A 19,068-nucleotide genomic window follows, 5' to 3' on the forward strand; every position below is an offset into this window, starting at 1 on the left:
CTTTTCAGCCGTATTTGCCAGTAGTTGGCTCAAAAAAGTCGAAAGGTCGCTAGACCTCGTAGATGCTGAACGATCAGTCAAACTAGAAAAAACCAACCCTAAGGAGTGGGAGTTGGACAATACTTCAAAATCTATGTCATCGTACCCACGAATCTCAGACTCGCCTCCAAATGACTCCCTCAATGACGAACCTTTGACCAACATCATTATTATGGACCTAAAAAAGAATTGATTATTACACTACTAGACTGAAAGCGAAGAATATTATTCGGCTTAGAGCAAAGAAGTTGATATTAGGGACGAAAACTGAAGAGGGGTCCTCCCCCTATTTATAGGAGTTGGGCCTGAGGCTAGGCCCAACCATCAACGTGTCCCCATCATTTGATCAACAAAAATTTACGATTGAGATCCTATGACGTTTCGGTACCCAACGTGGGAAGGTGAACATACATGGGAAGTAATTGTTACATCCATGATGTAACAATTACTTTGTGGCAATAAAGGCACATAACCGTCAGGGGAGTTATTAGCAACCATTATGACATATCATAAAGCCTTTCTTTTTGGCTGATGCCAAAAGAAAGGCTTGGAGGGCTAGTATGCCAGATAAAGTACTTGATCAAGCTGAGGGGACACTTGACATACCTAAATCGACTACCCTTCTTCCTTCCGGCCATGTATTTGCATATTTCATGCAAGACGTCTCGGCCATCAACATATACGGATGACAGGAACCACTCGACAGTGGTTATCACCAATAAACCTACTTAAGGGTAATTACTTGATTAGAAATGCCTAAACATGGTTAGAAGGTCTATCACACAATTGGTAATCAGGACGTGCAAGCTCATAAACCCTAGACCCAATAAGGTCAATATAAAAAGGGGTGAACCTCTTAGGTAAGATGACTGATTCATCCTCAAATATTCACTATATACTATTAACAGCTCTGAGTCGAACTCTCACTTGAACATTAGAGTGTCTTTTGCAAGTATCCCCCGCTCTTTCGGACACTCACTCACCTGAGACTTCAACAAGGAACTATAGGAAGAAGATCTTTCGGCACAATAAATGATCCTTTGACAGAATGACAATTATTCCATCTATTTGTGACATAAACAATATATAAAATAAAAATATTTAATCTTTTAAATCAATACTTTTCTTGTAGATATGAATACTAGTAATTAATGCTGTAAGTTTTATTCTTTATTATTTTCGGTTTCACTTCCAGGGGACAAGTTGTTGTAAAAGTAGTACAATAATAATAATAATAATAATAATTATTATTATTATTATTATTTTACCAAGTCTTTGAACAGTTCATAATTACTAGAATTGAAAATATAAAATTTTAATTTTAACATTTCAAAAAACAATTTTTTCTCATAACTTCTTCTTTAAATAATAAAAATGTTTACTGCTAGTATTAAAGTTGTAAAATGATTAAAATAGTAAAACTAAATTATTAAAACCCATTAAACTGAGGATTGAAACTTGGGTTACGGAACCCCCACATCTGACTAGACAGAGAACTATCATAGGAAAGTGTTGGGAAAGATACGACCTGGTGAACAGGCTTGAAATTAAAAAAATCGAAAAAGTCAAACATATTTATGTTAAGGAAGTTTTGGTTTCCTCAAAGGAGTCAGAATTCTAACGCATGCTTTTACTCCTTTTGCCCCCATTTTTATTATTGCCTTTAGTGCATCCAAGTCTTCCTCCTCTCCTCTTAGTACTAGTACCAACAAAATAAATAAATTAAAACCACTCTCTCATGCACCATTTTTTCATCATCAATTTTTTTTATTCTTTCTCAAATATAAATATAGTACCCCCAATAATAATAACTGATTCAAGAAAATTGAATACTACAAAGACCAAACCCCAATAATAAAAGTGGTCATTCACATCCTTTAACAAAACCCCCCAACCAATTAACTTTCCCAATATATTATTTGACCTTTTTTTTTTCTCTCTCTCTCTGTTTGTTTGTGTGTCTCCATTCATTCTTTTTTTTTTCTCTGCCATGGAAGATGATGAGGCATGCATCACGAGTCTGAGCCTTGGACTTGGAATAATGGGAGGGCATGCTCAAAAGAAGGAGAATGAGCAGAAAGTTCATTGCTTGGACCTATCCTTTGAGCTTTGTCCAAAAGGGAAAGAAGAAGTAGAAGAAGCCATTGACGTGGATCAACAACAACAACAACATGCTAATAAGGCAAAAGGGTTGTTGTGTTTGAAGCACCCTAATGATGAAACAAGCCCTGATAGCAACAATAGCAATAACGGTAGCAGAAAGAAACTGAAGCTCACAAAGGAGCAATCAGCCACCCTTGAAGATATTTTCAAGCTGCATAGCACTCTTAACCCCGTATTGATTTTTCTTTACCCTTCATTCCTCACAATTTTGTTAGAAATCTGGATGCTAATTTTTAATTTTATGGAATAATTAAACTGATGCACGTTGAATTGTGATAGAATATGTATTTGACTGCTATTATTATATTATTAGTATCAGTTTTGTGTTGTGTTTTTTTTTTAATTAGAAATCTAAGGGTTTGTAATTGTAATCCACAAGGCAATTAATTAAAGGGAAAATATTTATTTGTGGGTTGGTTTTGGTTTCACATGCAGGCACAGAAACAGGCACTTGCTGAGCAATTGAATTTAAAGCATAGACAGGTTGAAGTTTGGTTTCAGAACAGAAGAGCAAGGTATGGTGTGTGAATGTGATATATGGTTGGTTAAATTAATTAATTAATTTCATCCTTTCACGAGTGTTTCAGTTTCTGGGGGTGTAATTAGTTTTGGTTTTACCTTAAATTTTTCTCTTCTTTGTCAAGTTTACACCTTTGATTATCCTGGTTCCATTCCTATCTCAATTCACCATGAAAAAAGGAGCTTCTTTTTGTCATTTTTTAAATCTTTTTGTGTTGACTTGGCTATGCTAATAATTAAACTATGTATTACATCGACTTTTCAGGACCAAGCTGAAGCAAACAGAGGTGGATTGCGAGTTCCTGAAGAAATGTTGTGAGAAACTAACAGATGAAAATCAAAGGCTGAAGAAGGAGTTGCAAGAGCTGCGTGCACAAAAGATTGGACCAACACCATTATACATTCAACTCTCCAAGGCCACAACCTTGACCATTTGTTCATCTTGTGAGAAACTGTTGAAGCCAAATGAAGGGAACAACAAAGGAGCCATTTCCAATGTGATCCGAAACAGTAGCAACAAATTGAAGAACAGCATAGAGTTAGGGGGTATCTAGAAACTATGAGGAACTCATAATTTGGTGAAGGATATTGGAATGTCAGAATGCAATTAGTATGAAACATGGATAGTTTAGTAAAAAGAAAAGTACACACCACCAGTCCCCACATCGAATAATTTGTATAGCCGTGTAGGACTGCGTGTGGTATATTATAGGCTAGAATCTAGATAGTTAAGTTAACTTGGTGTCTCTTTCTAGTTTCTATTCATTCAAATACAAATTAATCAAAATTAAGAAATAACCCACCCCATTTGCTTGGTTTTGTTTGGCTTAAATTTTAAATGAAGATGTGCTGATGTGTACGGACAAAAATATGAGGATTTGAATCATTGAATTAGGATGAGACAAATATGATGATGATTCACTACTTATTGTACACTACTAGATTTTTTTTCCTCCTTTCTTTTTAACTAGATTTTTTTCCCTCCGAAAGAGATTAGTTTTATTAATGAAAAGCTAAATGCAACAAAAAAAATGTCTAGATATAAAAAATAAAATAAAGACTAAACAAATAAAGATTAATTTAAATAAGGATGAGACTCATATCTCACATTGATGTGAAGTTAAATTTCATTATCGATGAGATAAAATTTTATTTATACATGATCTATAAGTATTTTTTATACATATTTATTGAGTTTTTGGATATATCTTGAATTTATCACATAAATTTTTTTATATCCATGAGAGAATGAAAACTTAAATAATTTTTTTCTTTGAATAATGTTTTGTGGATTTTTATATTTGGAAAAAGAAATAAATTAACAAAGAATTAATGTGATATGTGATATAACATGATTAAGATAAAGAGATAAGACATAAATGAGAGACATTAAATGGGTATTTAATTTGAAATGTTGAAATATTTATGTATCGGTATTATTTTTGTTTAGTTTATTTTGGACATAAAAATATTAATTCTTTGAAACAACTTAAAAATAATTATTTTCTAAGAAAATGTGTCAGCAAATGTTTTTAGAGGAAAAAGTGTAAATGTTTTATGAATTTAATCAGAATGTTTTGACAATATAATTTATATATTGTTATTTATTCATAAATTGTATGTATGATAAGATTAATATTTTTATAATGATTATTTTAAAACTTTTATTTAAACTAATTTTTATTTAATTGGTATTTAATTTACGACATGAAAATTAAGCTTTGATTTTGTTTTCCATGACGTGAAAGATGGGATTGGCGTTCAAATTCTTAATTATATGACCCATGCCACTAGCAAATTCAATATTGCATTCCTAATGTAAACTGTAAAGAACTTCCCCTCCAGGAAAACACGTTGATAAGGAACAAGGCATGAGTCCGAGTCCAATTTATATGGAAACACTTATTTTTTAAATATCTCTTTCTTAATATCTGTAGTACGGAAATCTTCTCCAATACCTGGTTGATTAATTTATAATGTCACATTCACATATCTAATGTAACTTACCATACACTTCTCTTCATCGTCATTATAATTATAATTATAATTACTATATGAATTTTGAACTAAACAGTAGTAATAATTAATAAATCTTATGCGTTTAGAAAACGTCTTTAGTAAGCCGAAATGATAATTAAAAAGGAGAAAGAAAGAAAGAGTTATGTTAGATAGATGATATTAATTATTAGTATAATCTCTCAATAATCCTAATCTACTACTAATCCCTACTACTATATCTTTGAATATTAGTTCTAACTAGTCAATTGTCTCGAGACTCAAGATTTCCATGTGAACCAATAAGGAACAATTTTGATTTTATCTCTGTCTCTTTCTTCGTGTTCTTTAATTAATAATTTAGTCAATGGACCAAACCAACAACACGAGGGGTCACAAATCATAATAGGGCATCGCCCATTCGGGAAATATGCAAAGTATTGATAAGTCACAAGAGTAAGACACAATCTCCTACCATCTTCCTAGAAAGTGTTATGAAGACCTTATAATCTAGAAATCACTACGAACCGGGAAAGTGCGTTCGTATATAATGACATTATACCCCACACGTCATGCAAAATAATAATGGAAACGATGATTTTAAATTTTCCCACAATATGTTCTTATTAATCCTTTTATTTCTTATATAAAGAAGATAGTATTAAATCTATTTATTTTTTATTTAGTTATCTTTTCTAAAATATCATAAGAAAACTATAACATTACTCTAATATATATGGAAAAACTGGTAGCGTGTTTCTCGTAGTTGCACAAAAATATGGATTTAGAATGTACCTCCACCCAATACCCTAGTCCAATGCTGGAATCACGTAGGATAAAGAATAATGGGTGCATCATGGATGTTTTTGTCCGATCTCCGTTTCCCTAGCAATAAAATTAAGTGCACATTTGTATTAATTAAAAGTTTGCAAACTCAGTTAGCAAAAACAACTAAAAGTCTTCCTTCTACAAAATTGGATTTCAAGATAAAGTATTAGTGTATAAACTTATTTTTTTAGGGTGATTAAACATGTCATATATAAAATTGAGTTTACTCTCTAAAATAATTTTTGAATGGTTAACCAAAGATGCATTAAGTACCAATAATTAGTTGATTCAAGTAATATTAAACTCAATTTTTTTAATTAATGTTTTGGATCTAAGACTTATCGATAAAAAAACATGATTGAAAAAAAAAATTATTAAAAGTAATTAGCCAGATTCTTCGACAAGATTAATCAAATATTTCATACCAAAATATGGTTAAAAAAAATACTCTAAGCTCATCACGTTATTGTCATTTAATTTCCACTTATTGTCACGTTATTCGAACGCTTTCTATTTATAACTATAACATGTTTATTAAGAAGTATATATATGTACGTTATACCAAAATTTCTTCCTATTAATATACTTTGACAATTTATATGAACATGCGTTGAAGTGATGAAACCATCAACCTGTTGGTGCCATATTCGCTACTATATTTGGGATGGTTTTGAACCTATGACCTACAAGCATGAAAGGACTCCCTTTACCGCTAAGCTATTGTAATTTAATTGTTTATTAATTACAGTTCATGTGTATTTATAACTTCTGAAGGATAAATCATTTATGCACAAACTGTTTAAAATTGTGTGTCTCTTAAGTTATGCTGAACATGCAATATTATGTTAAATACTGGTATGCATTGGATTTAATCCTTTAAAGTTTATTACATGTTGAATGAATATACGTATAATGTTATTTTGAATTGGTATACATATAATTTTTATGATTCAATATTGAGCATATTTGCATTATTAAGTATGTTTATGCAAAAATTATTTTTGAATGTTAAGTGATTAATATAATTTTATTAAATTAGAGAATAGCCACAACATCTTTAATTGAGTAAAATTATATGCTAAATTTATAATCACATTAGAAATATTAATCGTGATTAATCATATGTAATGTGATGAAATCTACCCACATGAATTTTGTTATATTTGTATGATTAATTAGGATAAAATATTAAATTATATTTCTTAATTTACCCACATGAATTAAGGAAAAGAACATGATTTAATAGTTTTATCATAAAGTTGCATGATGAATCTAATTGAGTAGGACTTTAGCCCACAAGCAAGTTTTGTGTCACTAGATTCATATATTGAGACATGATTTGCATTGGCAAAACATGACATTTGTTTAGTCTCAAATTTTCTTAATGAGCATGTGTGTTTGTTTGTAGTTTCACAATCTATGAATATTTCTTGTGACCTTCCCATTTTGAAAGGTGATAATTATAAGGTTTGGAAGGAAAGAGTTCTCCTTCATTTGGGCTGGATGGATATTGACTATGCTATAAGGAAGGATGAGCCACCGGCTATTACTGAAACTAGCGAACCTGATGTTGTCGACCTTTATGAAAAGTGGGAGAGATCTAATCGTTTCTCCGTTATGTTCATAAAAACCAACATATCCGCTAGTATTCGGGGTTCAGTTGACCAGCATGATAAGGTCAGAGATCTATTGAAAGTCATTGATGAACAATTTACGACCTCTGAGAAGTCGCTTGCTAGCACACTCATTATGCAATTCTCTTCCATTAAGCTTACTGGAACGAGGGGTGTGCGTGAACATATCATGCGCTTAAGGGACATAGTGGCTCAGTTCAAAACCTTGGAAGTTACCATGTCTGAATCCTTCCTGGTACATTTCATTTTGTGCACCCTACCTCAACAGTATACACCCTTCAAAATCTCCTACAACACACATAAGGATAAATGGTCTATTAATGAATTGATGACCATGTGTGTTCAAGAAGATGAGAGATTGATAATGGAAGAGGGTGAGAAGGTAAATTTGACTACTTCTACTTCTGGAAAGGATAGGAAGAAGTATGTAGGCACCAATAAAGGAAGGATTCCGACTCAACCAACAATTAAAAAGGAGTCAAAGTGTTTCTTCTGTAAAAAGAAAGGACACATGAAGAAGGACTGCCCCAAATTTAAAAGTTGGTTTGAGAAGAAAGGGTATGGAAAGCCTAAGGAAGCCAGTGGGAAGTGAGCAGTGCATCTACTCAGGGAGTAGAATGAGCTCGCATGTAGAGGCCATTGGAACGTGCGTCTTAGTTTTAAGTAGTGGCTTTAAATTACATTTGGAGAAAGTTTTTTATGTTCCTAGTTTCTGTAAAAACTTAATTTCTGTTTCTAAACTTGCACCTTTGGGATTTTATTTTAATTTTATAGACTTTGGTTTTAATTTACTAAATAAATCTGAAAATATTGGTTGTGGTCAATTGGTTGATGGTCTATATTCAATTGAATTGAAAAACGACGCTACTTCTATGCACATTTCTGTTGGGTTAAAACGATGTATTGTGAATGAAGAATCCTCTATATTGTGGCATCGGAGATTAGGACATATCTCTATTGAGAGAATCAAGCGATTAGTAAATGAAGGAGTACTTAGTACTTTGGATTTCGCTGATTTTGAGACTTGTGTAGATTGCATTAAGGGTAAGCAAACTAACAAGTCTAAAAAGGGTGCAAAGAGGAGTTCTAATTTATTAGAAATCATACATACAGACATATGTTGTCCAGACATGGATGCAAATAGTCCGAAATACTTCATAACCTTTATAGATGATTATTCACGATATATGTATCTCTACTTACTTCATTCTAAGAATGAAGCTTTAGATGCCTTTAAAGTTTTTAAGGTAGAAGTTGAGAAACAATGTGGAAAACAAATTAAGATTGCGAGATCAGATAGAGGTGGGAAGTACTATGGTAGATACACAGAGGATGGACAAGCACCAGGTTCATTTGCGAAATTTCTTCAAGAACATGGGATTGTTGCCCAATACACTATGCCTGGTTCTCCGGATCAGAATGGTGTGGCAGAACGAAGAAATCGAACCTTATTAGACATGGTGAGAAGCATGAGGAGTAATGTAAAGCTTCCTCAATTATTGTGGATTGATGCTCTTAAGACGGCTGCGTATATATTAAACCGAGTTCCAACCAAGGCTGTCTCAAAGACACCTTTTGAGTTATTCAAGGGTTGGAAACCAAGTTTGCGACATATACGCGTTTGGGGATGCCCGTCTGAAGTAAGAATTTATAATCCACAAGAGAAGAAACTAGACCCTAAGACTATTACTGGGTATTTCATTGGATATGCTGAAAGGTCTAAAGGGTATAGGTTCTATTGTCCATCCCACAACACTAGGATTGTGGAATCAAGGAATGCAAAGTTTCTTGAAAATGACTTGATCAGTGGGAGTGATCAATTTCAGAACATTTATTCTGAAAGGGATCACTATGAAGCTGAACCTTCTGGGACAAGTAATAGGTTGGTAGTCATTCCCACCCCTCAAGTTAAAATGGGTGTTAGACAACCAGTGATTGAAGTTCCACAAGCTGTTGAAAGTGATCATGTAGATCAAGTTGTTTGTGAGGAACAACATGATGATATTGAACAAACTGGTGAAGAACCAGTTGAACAAGTTCCTCAGCAAGATGACCAAACAACATTAAGAAGATCTACTAGAATAAAAAAGACAGCAATTCCTAGTGATTATGTAGTGTACCTACAAGAATCAGACTACAACATTGGAGCCGAAAATGATCCTAAGACGTTTTCACAAGCCATGAGTTCTAAGGAATCAAATTTGTGGTATAATGCTATGAGGGATGAGATGGATTCTATGGCATCTAACCAAGTTTGGGATCTCGTTGAGTTGCCTGTTGGTGTAAAAGCCATCGGATGTAGATGAGTCTTCAAAACAAAGAAAGACTCAGAAGGCAACATTGAGAGACATAAGGCAAGACTTGTTGCTAAAGGATTCACTCAAAGAGAAGGAATCAATTACAGAGAGACCTTTTCCCCTGTATCTAAGAAAGACTCTCTTCGAGTAATTTTGGCATTAGTAGCTCATTTTGATCTTGAGCTGCATCAAATGGATGTGAAAATGACGTTCCTGAATGGTGATCTAGAAGAAGAGGTTTACATGAAACAACCTGAGGGATTCTTATCTAGTGTTGGTGAGCACTTAGTCTGCAAGCTTAATAAGTCCATCTATGGATTGAAACAAGCTTCCCGCCAATGGTATTTAAAATTTCATGAGGTCATTTCTTCATTTAGCTTTGAAGAGAATGTCATGGATCACTGTATATACCAGAAGGTCAGTGGGAGTAAGATTTGTTTCCTTGTATTATACGTAGATGATATTCTGCTTGCGACTAATGATAAGGGTATGCTATATGAGGTGAAACAATTTCTCTCAAATAACTTTGATATGAAGAATATGGGAGAGGCATCTTATGTCATAGGCATAAAGATCCATAGAGAAAGATCTCGAGGCATTTTAGGCTTGTCTCAAGAAACCTATATCAACAAAGTTTTAGAGAGATTTAATATGAAAGATTGTTCACCAAGTGTAGCTCTCATTGTGAAGGGTGACAAACTTGCCTTGAGTCAATGCCCCAAAAATGATTTTTGAGCGGGAACACATGAAAAATATTCCATATGCTTCAGCAGTTGGAAGCCTTATGTATGCTCAGGTTTGCACTAGACCTAATATTGCATTCGCTGTTGGAGTCTTGGGAAGATATCAAAGTAATCCAGGTATTGACCACTGGAAAGCTGCAAAGAAAGTGATGAGATATCTTCAAGGAACAAAGGATTACATGCTCATGTACAGACAAATTGATTGTCTGGAAGTGATTGGCTACTCCGACTCAGACTTTGCTGGTTGCGTTGATTCACGAAGATCAACATGTTATATTTTTATGTTAGCCAGTGGAGCTGTATCTTGGAGAAGTGCCAAACAAACCTTGACTGCTACTTCCACTATGGAGGCTGAGTTCGTTTCTTGTTTTGAGGTTACCTCGCATGGTGTATGGTTGAAGAGTTTCATATCTGGCCTTAGAGTTATGGACTTTATTTCTAGGCCATTAAAGTTGTATTGTGACAACTTTGTTGCGGTGTTTATGGCTAAAAATAACAAAAGTGGAAGTCGAAGTAAGCACATCGACATTAAGTACTTAGCCATAAGAGAACGTGTTAAAGAAAAGAAAGTGGTCATTGAACACGTCAACACTGAGTTAATGATTGCAGATCCTTTAACTAAAGGCATGCCACCAAAGAATTTTAAGGATCATGTAGTACGAATGGGACTTGGTTCCATGATGTAATTTCATTGTACGTACATTTGTTATTTTCAATGAAACTCTTATTCAGTTAGATATTTTCTCATATTGTTTTGTGCACATATTTATTTATTTCGAGAAAAATCATTCGATTTAGATATAGAATAAACATATGGTTTATTCATTAAGTTGAGAGCTAGTGTTGAGAGACTTGATATATTGTGGTACATGGAAGATACTACTCATCATCAGAGGACCTATCGCCATGACTCATATATTATGTTTCTTGTTACGGTTGATGTTGGGTTAAATGGACCAAGTGGGAGAAGGTTGGAAGCGCACGTTCACTTCCACGTTCTTTTAATTAATTAATTTTATTATTTTTGAAAAAATTAGTTATTTTGAATCTGGTCCATTTTCCATCTACATTCAACCCATATCTTTGCAATATATTTGCAATCACCTTCAGTAACAAATCACGTACCCATCATTTATCTCACGTACTGATAACTTCATATCTCACGTCTGATAACTTCCTATCTCACGTTCTGATAACAAGTTGAGAGCTCTGTGATGGACAGACTCTATAAATAGGATGGGGTGCTTTCAGTTTTGTATCACCAAACCCACTTCTCTATTCAGAAAAATACACCATCTATTCAGAGTGAGTAAGGGTCTGGAAGAACAAAACTGTCTTTCAAGTTCGTGTGTGTGCCGCTTCCCGTTCAATTTGCAATGACTGGAGGTATGCTCGTAATAATTTTAATTTCCGTTGTTTGATCTAAATATGTCATTTTAATTGATTTACATGTTTAGATCAATATATGTATATTTTTACATATATCATATGAATTCATTCAAATTTTAAAAACCAATTAAGTCATGAAAATGACTGTTTTTGTTATGTTATTATTCATTAGTTATTATTGGTTTAACAGGTTAACTAAATATTAAAGAGGAACTGAATAAGTCACTAATGAGAGATGCTCTACTTTAGGTCTTGTTAACCTCCTTAGAACACTTTAAAGAATCAATAGTACGAAGATTTTATTAGAAATGACATTGGGAGATACTAGTACTATATTAGACGAAATTATGATATATAAGATGCATTAATAACATTTTTAAAAATGTTTTTACTTATACATTAAAAAAATTTAAAATTACTTCCAATTTTTTAACTAGTACCCTTGAGGAACTTAATCAGCACCTTTTTATTTTTGACCTTTCTTTCTCCTTAAATGCAATTGTTAATTAAAGATTTGACCATCCGTAAGTAGTATACAAATAGTAAAGTAGTCCACATCTTTTACACACAAATATATATTTATATTGATCTGTTTATTGTTTCTCCTTTTAGCGTGTATCCACCTTTAATTTATGGACAAATAAAACACTGCCAGATTGCAAATCTCGATGTGTGAGAAATAGCTTATTGAAGAAGATCGAAGTTTCCTCTAAAAAAAAAAGAAGCTTATTGAAGAAGCAAGCAATCCAAGGTAAATAAAAGGCTATTCTACGAGAGAAATCATTAGGTTAGAGCAATTTTTTTTGTTATTTATTATTTAATATTTTAGTCATGACGTGTTTTAATTATATCTTTATTTTAATAGTATGAGTAGCTAGGATGATACACATTGAATGATATAACACTTTGATATAACCTAATAAAAGGTTTAATTGCTTTACTAAAATAGAGGTTGTAATTATTGTGTAACATTTTCTGATAATATAATGTGAGTCACGCATTTTGTTACGATAAAATAAATAAATAAGCAATAATGTTTAATTGATTTATTAGGGTCTAGGGATTCCTTGGGGTGAAAGGCTAAGAAAAATTTAAAAAAAACATTGTTTCCTCCTTTAAGTAAAAATTGAAAAATAAAAATATATAAAGTCTAACAAGAAGAATGACTTATTATACCCACGGATACTTTTATAAATATAAATAATAAACAAGTTGTTATTACCTAGGATGATCCATTTGTTCACATGTTTGAAAGATTTTTTGCAAAGTTTTTTTAAGAAACACATTTAACACCCCTTGTGTTTCATTGTGCAGCTACAACAATTTTTATTTAATGGCAAATTAATCATTTCAACCGTTGAATAAATTAATATTATTATTTTTTATCATGCATATATCAATTTTTACGTACTAAAATGTATTTTTCATCTGTGTAAAATTGATAAAATTCAGATTTAATTCTTACAAAATGTTTCATCTTTTTTCGTCCTCCTAAAATTTTAATGTCTCATTTTTTTTCTTCTTGAAGTTAGGTTCACCACTCTAATTACCAATAATCATTGTGATTGCAGGTTGCAGCATGGATCGTGCAATGCTACACTATTTTTACCGTTTACAAGTAAGAAGTGATCACTCTGGAGGGTGTTAATCGTATTATAGCAGTTCTGTCGGTGTGGAAAATCCCTATTATCTGAGTGTTACTGTACTGATTTAATCTATTTAGGTGTTAGGGATTTCAGACTTAGGGGATAGGGATAGGGCTTTGGCTTGGCTCTTCTCAAGCGATCATTGCATTTTTTTTATAATTTATAATGGTTTTTAATTTCATAGATAATATTTTAAAATTTAAAATAAAAAATAACGTAGGTTGGTGTTATTAAAAAAATATTTTAAATTTTGTTTAGATCATTATTATTTTAAATTTTTAATTCGATTATAAATTTATAATTTATAATGGTTTTTAATTCCATAAATAATAATATTAAAAAAAAAACTTGAACATTAGGTGAAAGTGAGAAAACGTGTTGGGATATAATAAATTTCTACCTAACTAAATTTTAATTGATGTAATCCAAAGAAAAAAGTCTAAGATCCTAAGTTACAGTATTGTAAAATTGGCACTTGTTAAGTCTCACCAATAAGGTTGGAAATAAATTTAGCTAGAAAAAGTTTTATAGAGATCCAACTTAGCTCTTGTTCCTTAAATTTAAGCATAAATTTTATTTAATTATTTGATACATGCTCTTCAATATTTTTAAGCTGATAGCTTGAACCGCAAAAGTTAATTTATTGAATAAGAAATATTGGATAAAATTAATTATTGAAGTAGCCAAAAAATATAAAATAAAAAAAACAATAATATCATGATTTATTTAAAAAAAATAACAAGGAAATCAATAGATATATAAAAAATAAATGTAAAAGAAAATATAAAAAACTAAAAATTAATATTTTAAAAAATATTACTTCAAAGTATTTTCTAAAAATGTTAAAAGCTACTTAGAAGCTTCTAATTTTATCAAATATTTTTAATTTAATAAATTAATTTTTCAATTTCTAATTAACTTTTGAATTTTCAACTAACTTTTCAATTGGTTTCACTAAATATAACCTTAGTTTCATATATATTTTTTTAAGTTTGACTTAACTTAAAAGCTTATTTTATAATATCACTTTGTAAATGAAAATTTGCCTTTAAAAATTAATGATCTAAACAAATAATAGGCTTAAACTTTTAAATATATTAATAAATATTTAGTTTCAAAATATTATAATTATATATATATATTATTGTTATTTAAATAAATTAAATTATTAAAATTAAAAACTTAATTTTTACTGGTTTAGAAATTACCCTTTTTAACTAAATAATCTTTTAAAAAGTTTATATTTGACTTAGGTCCTATTTAGAAAATTTTCTTAATAAACATGGTAATTTACAGAAGAAGAAGAAAAAGAAATTCATAAGTAAAAACTAACTTGTGCACTTCAACTTTTATAAAAATGTTTCTCGTTTAGCTTGTTGAAAAAGATAATGTTAGTTTTTGTACAAGTTAATTAATTTTTTTAACTTCGGAAAGAAGCATAATTTATTTTATATATTTCTTCGTTTATATATAGGTGTTTATCTAAAAATTTATCCAAGTTGTAAAATAAATAAAATTCACTTCATATAAGCTTAACGTGTAGTCGTGAATTATGTAAAAAATTTCAACGAGTGACTTTCTCTAGTCTCCAACTTTTGGTTGGCTCTCACGGATCAATGTCTACTTACCAAGTCAAATACATTTTACCCTTCCTCTTGGATGCTAGACTGATTCTCATATGAGTTAATTACTGTCACTAATTCCAACTCTTCAAACCTTAATTTACGTCTAGGTTGCGTTTCACAGTTTTAGTAGTATTTTGTTTAATTTTACATGTGAACACTACTTGTGAAATTCTAACCACGTGAAGACATTGAATGGTAGCTAGAATAAGTTTCCTTAATTAATTACTTGATATAATTAATATGATGTTGAAAAAGTTAATCCTGCTTGAGGTAACCTTGATATCAACCTTTATGATTAACATTAATTGACCGACTCTTTTTTTCATATATCATCGTGTGTGTGTATATATATATATATATATATATATATATATTATGGGAGATGATTTTACTCAAAATTTACAAGATTATTATAAGTGATAAATTTTTATTATGAATATTTAACACAACGGCATATATTTATATTCAAACTCTAAACTACTGCTAAATTAAAATAATATTTTATATTAGTTGATCCGTATACAAGGGACAAGAGAGACTGAAAAAATGATATAATATAATATGTATTAAAAAAAATTAACAATCCTTCTTTTAATATATGTAATCAGACAATCTATTTAGACATTTATCTTTCATCTTATTTTTTAGTCTATTTATAATAATTTTTATAACAGAAAATCTCTTAATAATGACAGTTAGAAAAATTCTAAACTAAACACCATATACGTTTTGAATGTATGTTAAAAAAATATATGTTCTAATTTCTAAACGTTTTAAAAAATTCCTCTACAAGATCATATAACAACAACAAAACAAGAATTTTGAATGCAAAACAAAAATAAAATAATGTCTAAACTAAAATAAAGAGATTCATTAATATATTTATTTTGATAATTTTTTGTCATCTTAATAAAAATGAATAGTAGGCACTCATTAAGAAAAAAAGTTAATATTACACTGTTTCTTCCAAACAAAGATTACAGATCTGTTCACAATGTTGAATATTGGACAAATTCAACCAAAATCTAAGAATGAAAAAAGAAGAAAAATTGATAAGAAGACAATGCGAAATCTGAAAAAAAAAAAAGTCTCAAACTTTGTAGCTTGCCTAAAGAAATTGTAGCAAAGTAATGGCATAACAAAGTTAGAAGCGTCGAGCGTACATGAAGAAATTAGCAAAACAATTGTGTGAAAAATAAAGGAGGTGTGACAAGTGAGAAAGCAAGACTGCGTGAAGTAATAACAAGTAATGGGCAAAGAAAATGTATAGTAATATCTTCTCCAAATTTTACGTTATCTTCAAATTTTTTTTACAAGATTATGTAATATTTTAAAAGATAGTAATATCTTCTTTAAGTAAATATAATATCAAATCCTTGTCGTGATTTTCGTATGTCCCTTTTAAAAAAGAAGTACAATATCTTTTCTAGATATATATTATTGTAATTATAATTAATATTAATCTAATATAATTATACTATATATATATATATATATATACACACACACACGTGTTAGATTTGAAGGGGACCAATTTGTTTAAATTTATTTGTAAAAATAAATATTTATTTTAATAAAATAAATAATTTTATATTTTTTAGTGTGTGTTTATCTAAATTGTTTTTACTAAAAAAATACTTTTCATATAACACTCAACATCGTCCCTCCCCCTCTGATCACTTTTGTAAAATTGAGAAATGGGCAATTTCGTGCAACTTAAACACATTACGCGGGGCATAATAATATCTATTGTTTATCTTTTTAATGCTTATGGTGAAAAAGACGACCTTAATAATGATAAAAATGATGAATCTGTTGCATTTTTGGGTGAATAACCTAACCGGAAGTCTAAACAAATGAGAGGGTAATAAGGATTCGTTGTTTAATATTTCACCCTTTGATTTAATTGATATTGCTTTGTGCATGAGATCTTGAGTTAAAGAAATCTATTCATGAAAAGTTTAAAAAACACATTTCTCTGCATGTACAATTTATGGTAATATATTTATTAATTTTTAATGTTTTCTTATTTTTAAAATAATTATCTTAAATGAAAAGTTTTTTTTAAAAAATAGTAATATTTAATTTATCAATACATGGTGTCTTTCTAGTACTCCTCATATAAATAAGTAGTTATTTACCTGTGTTGACTTACGGATTGCTAGATTTTTTCTAATATTATTTAATCATTATTTTGAATTTTTTTTTTCTTCTTATAATGACTTGGTCACTTTCTTTCTTCTTTTTTTTTGTTGACTGAACTTGGTCACTTTCTATCAAGTGAAGTTTTTTTTTTTTTTTTTACTATGATCAAGTGAAGTTAGTTTTTTTTTTTTTTTGGTCATTGTAGAGTAAAGAAACAGCAAAAGCAAAAACTACAATCTCAAACAGGCAGAAGCATGGCATCCGCTAAGAGAAGCTGCTGCAATCTGCAAAAGCAAAAATGATCAAATATTGAAGTTAGTTAATACAAAGTATTTGTGATACTGTTTCAACTTTCAATGACTCAAAAAGTAATATGTGTGTGTGTAAAAAGCATTAAAGCATTTCTAGCTTTGATATGTTTTTGGAGAAATATAATAATTGAACTGGTGAACAAATCATAAAAAAAGATAATAGATACAATGTAACAATTGAATTAATTTTTATTTAAACAATTGACTAAATTAATTCGTAATTACTTTAACTATTTGATAATTTTTAATTATATCCTTCTAAACTATTTTTTAATGGTTATTGAACTTGTATTTGTTTTTGATTGATTTTTCCGTCTAGCTGTCATTATGAAAAATTAACCAAAAAACCTAATTGACTTTTTCATGAAACAAGTAATAAAAAAATTATTGTCAAAGTAGAATGGTTTTAAAACTATTTTACATGACATGAGAAAACTATTTTGCCACCTAAAATAACAGAAAACTTTATTTTAAATGAAATTGTGTGCTCACTTTTTGTCATGTGACAAGAGAAGTCATCCTGATTGCGTGTTTTCTATTGTTTTTGTTTTACATTTTTATATCAGTTTAACAAGACAAAAGTGAACACAAAACTCCATTCAAATATCATTTCCTATATCCTAGGTAGTATATGTTTGCACTAAGTATTCTTACCTTTCCTTATCTGTAGAGCCAATATTCTCACCAGTGTAGGTTTTGAACCCAAGATTCCCAACCTTATTCTTCAACCAATATTCTCACCTTTGCATATCTACTCAACCCAAATATTCTTTGAGAAGTCTTTCTAGGATCACTCTACAACAATCTTACTACAAACTTACATAGTGTCATGCAATTAATTTTTTGTAATGACGGGAAAAACTCAATTAAAAAATAAATATAAGTTGAAGGAAAAACTCAATTAAAATAAATATAAGTTGAAGGAAAAACTCAATTAAAATAAATATAAGTTGAAGGATTCAATTGATCAAAAATATATATTTTAAGAACTACAAACTAATTTAACCTATATAACAGAAAAATTTGAAACTTATTTATTGAAGATTCCAAAGACATCCTTGAAGACAAGATTAGTAGTAGTGTATAATTTTGTTTTGTTTTCACATCATGTATTGCTGTTTTCAATGCCTAGTTTCCTTAAACTCTAAAAAGTGACATATTTATAGTTGATTGTGATTAGACCTCAGTTTATACAAATATAATTCAATATTGGCTAGTAATTAACCTTATGAGATGTTAATAGTAATATCATTTGAGATATGTATAGAAAATCATTTTTTTATAACTAAGTTTACAAGGTCATGATGATTGAGATGAAGACATGGCCATTGTAAGTCATTTAAATTTTTTTAAATAAGATCTTAACTTGAATAGCATGATTTGCTAGTCAAGTTACAATATTAAATTTAGTAAATGCATTAAGTAGAGGACGAAAACTCAATACAATATATGTTTGTTAAAAGTAAACTCATCACCAATATTTTTATTTGGGAAAACATTAAAAAAATCTATCAAAATCAGAAATTGGATTCTGGAATTAATTACGTATAACAAAGGTATTAATGTTTGTCTTAAGATTACCTCTAACTAATTAAGAAAGTTATTATTAATTTTTAAAATATTTATTTTATTAAAAAAATTAGGAAATAATTACAACACTAATGATAATTTTAAGTCCTTGAAATTGTAATAGTTAATAGAATTAATTCTTAAATTGATAAAGTAGTTTGGTAA

At 30.0% G+C, this 19,068-nt stretch overlaps 1 protein-coding gene across 1 annotated transcript; it reads left to right on the forward strand.

Annotated features, from left to right (window-relative positions):
* Window positions 1–1,861: 1,861 nt before the first annotated feature.
* On the forward strand, window positions 1,862–3,680 carry LOC100790522 (homeobox-leucine zipper protein HAT22). The gene is made up of 3 exons (XM_006586942.4): window positions 1,862–2,374; window positions 2,638–2,717; window positions 2,987–3,680. Exons 1-3 carry the CDS (start codon window positions 2,030–2,032, stop codon window positions 3,273–3,275), a joined length of 714 nt encoding a protein of 237 aa, XP_006587005.1. The 5' UTR covers window positions 1,862–2,029; the 3' UTR covers window positions 3,276–3,680.
* The last annotated feature ends 15,388 nt before the right edge of the window (window positions 3,681–19,068 follow it).

The sequence above is a fragment of the Glycine max genome, chromosome 9 (assembly GCF_000004515.6).
Source record: "Glycine max cultivar Williams 82 chromosome 9, Glycine_max_v4.0, whole genome shotgun sequence".
In the NCBI taxonomy this organism is placed as follows: Eukaryota; Viridiplantae; Streptophyta; class Magnoliopsida; order Fabales; family Fabaceae; genus Glycine; species Glycine max.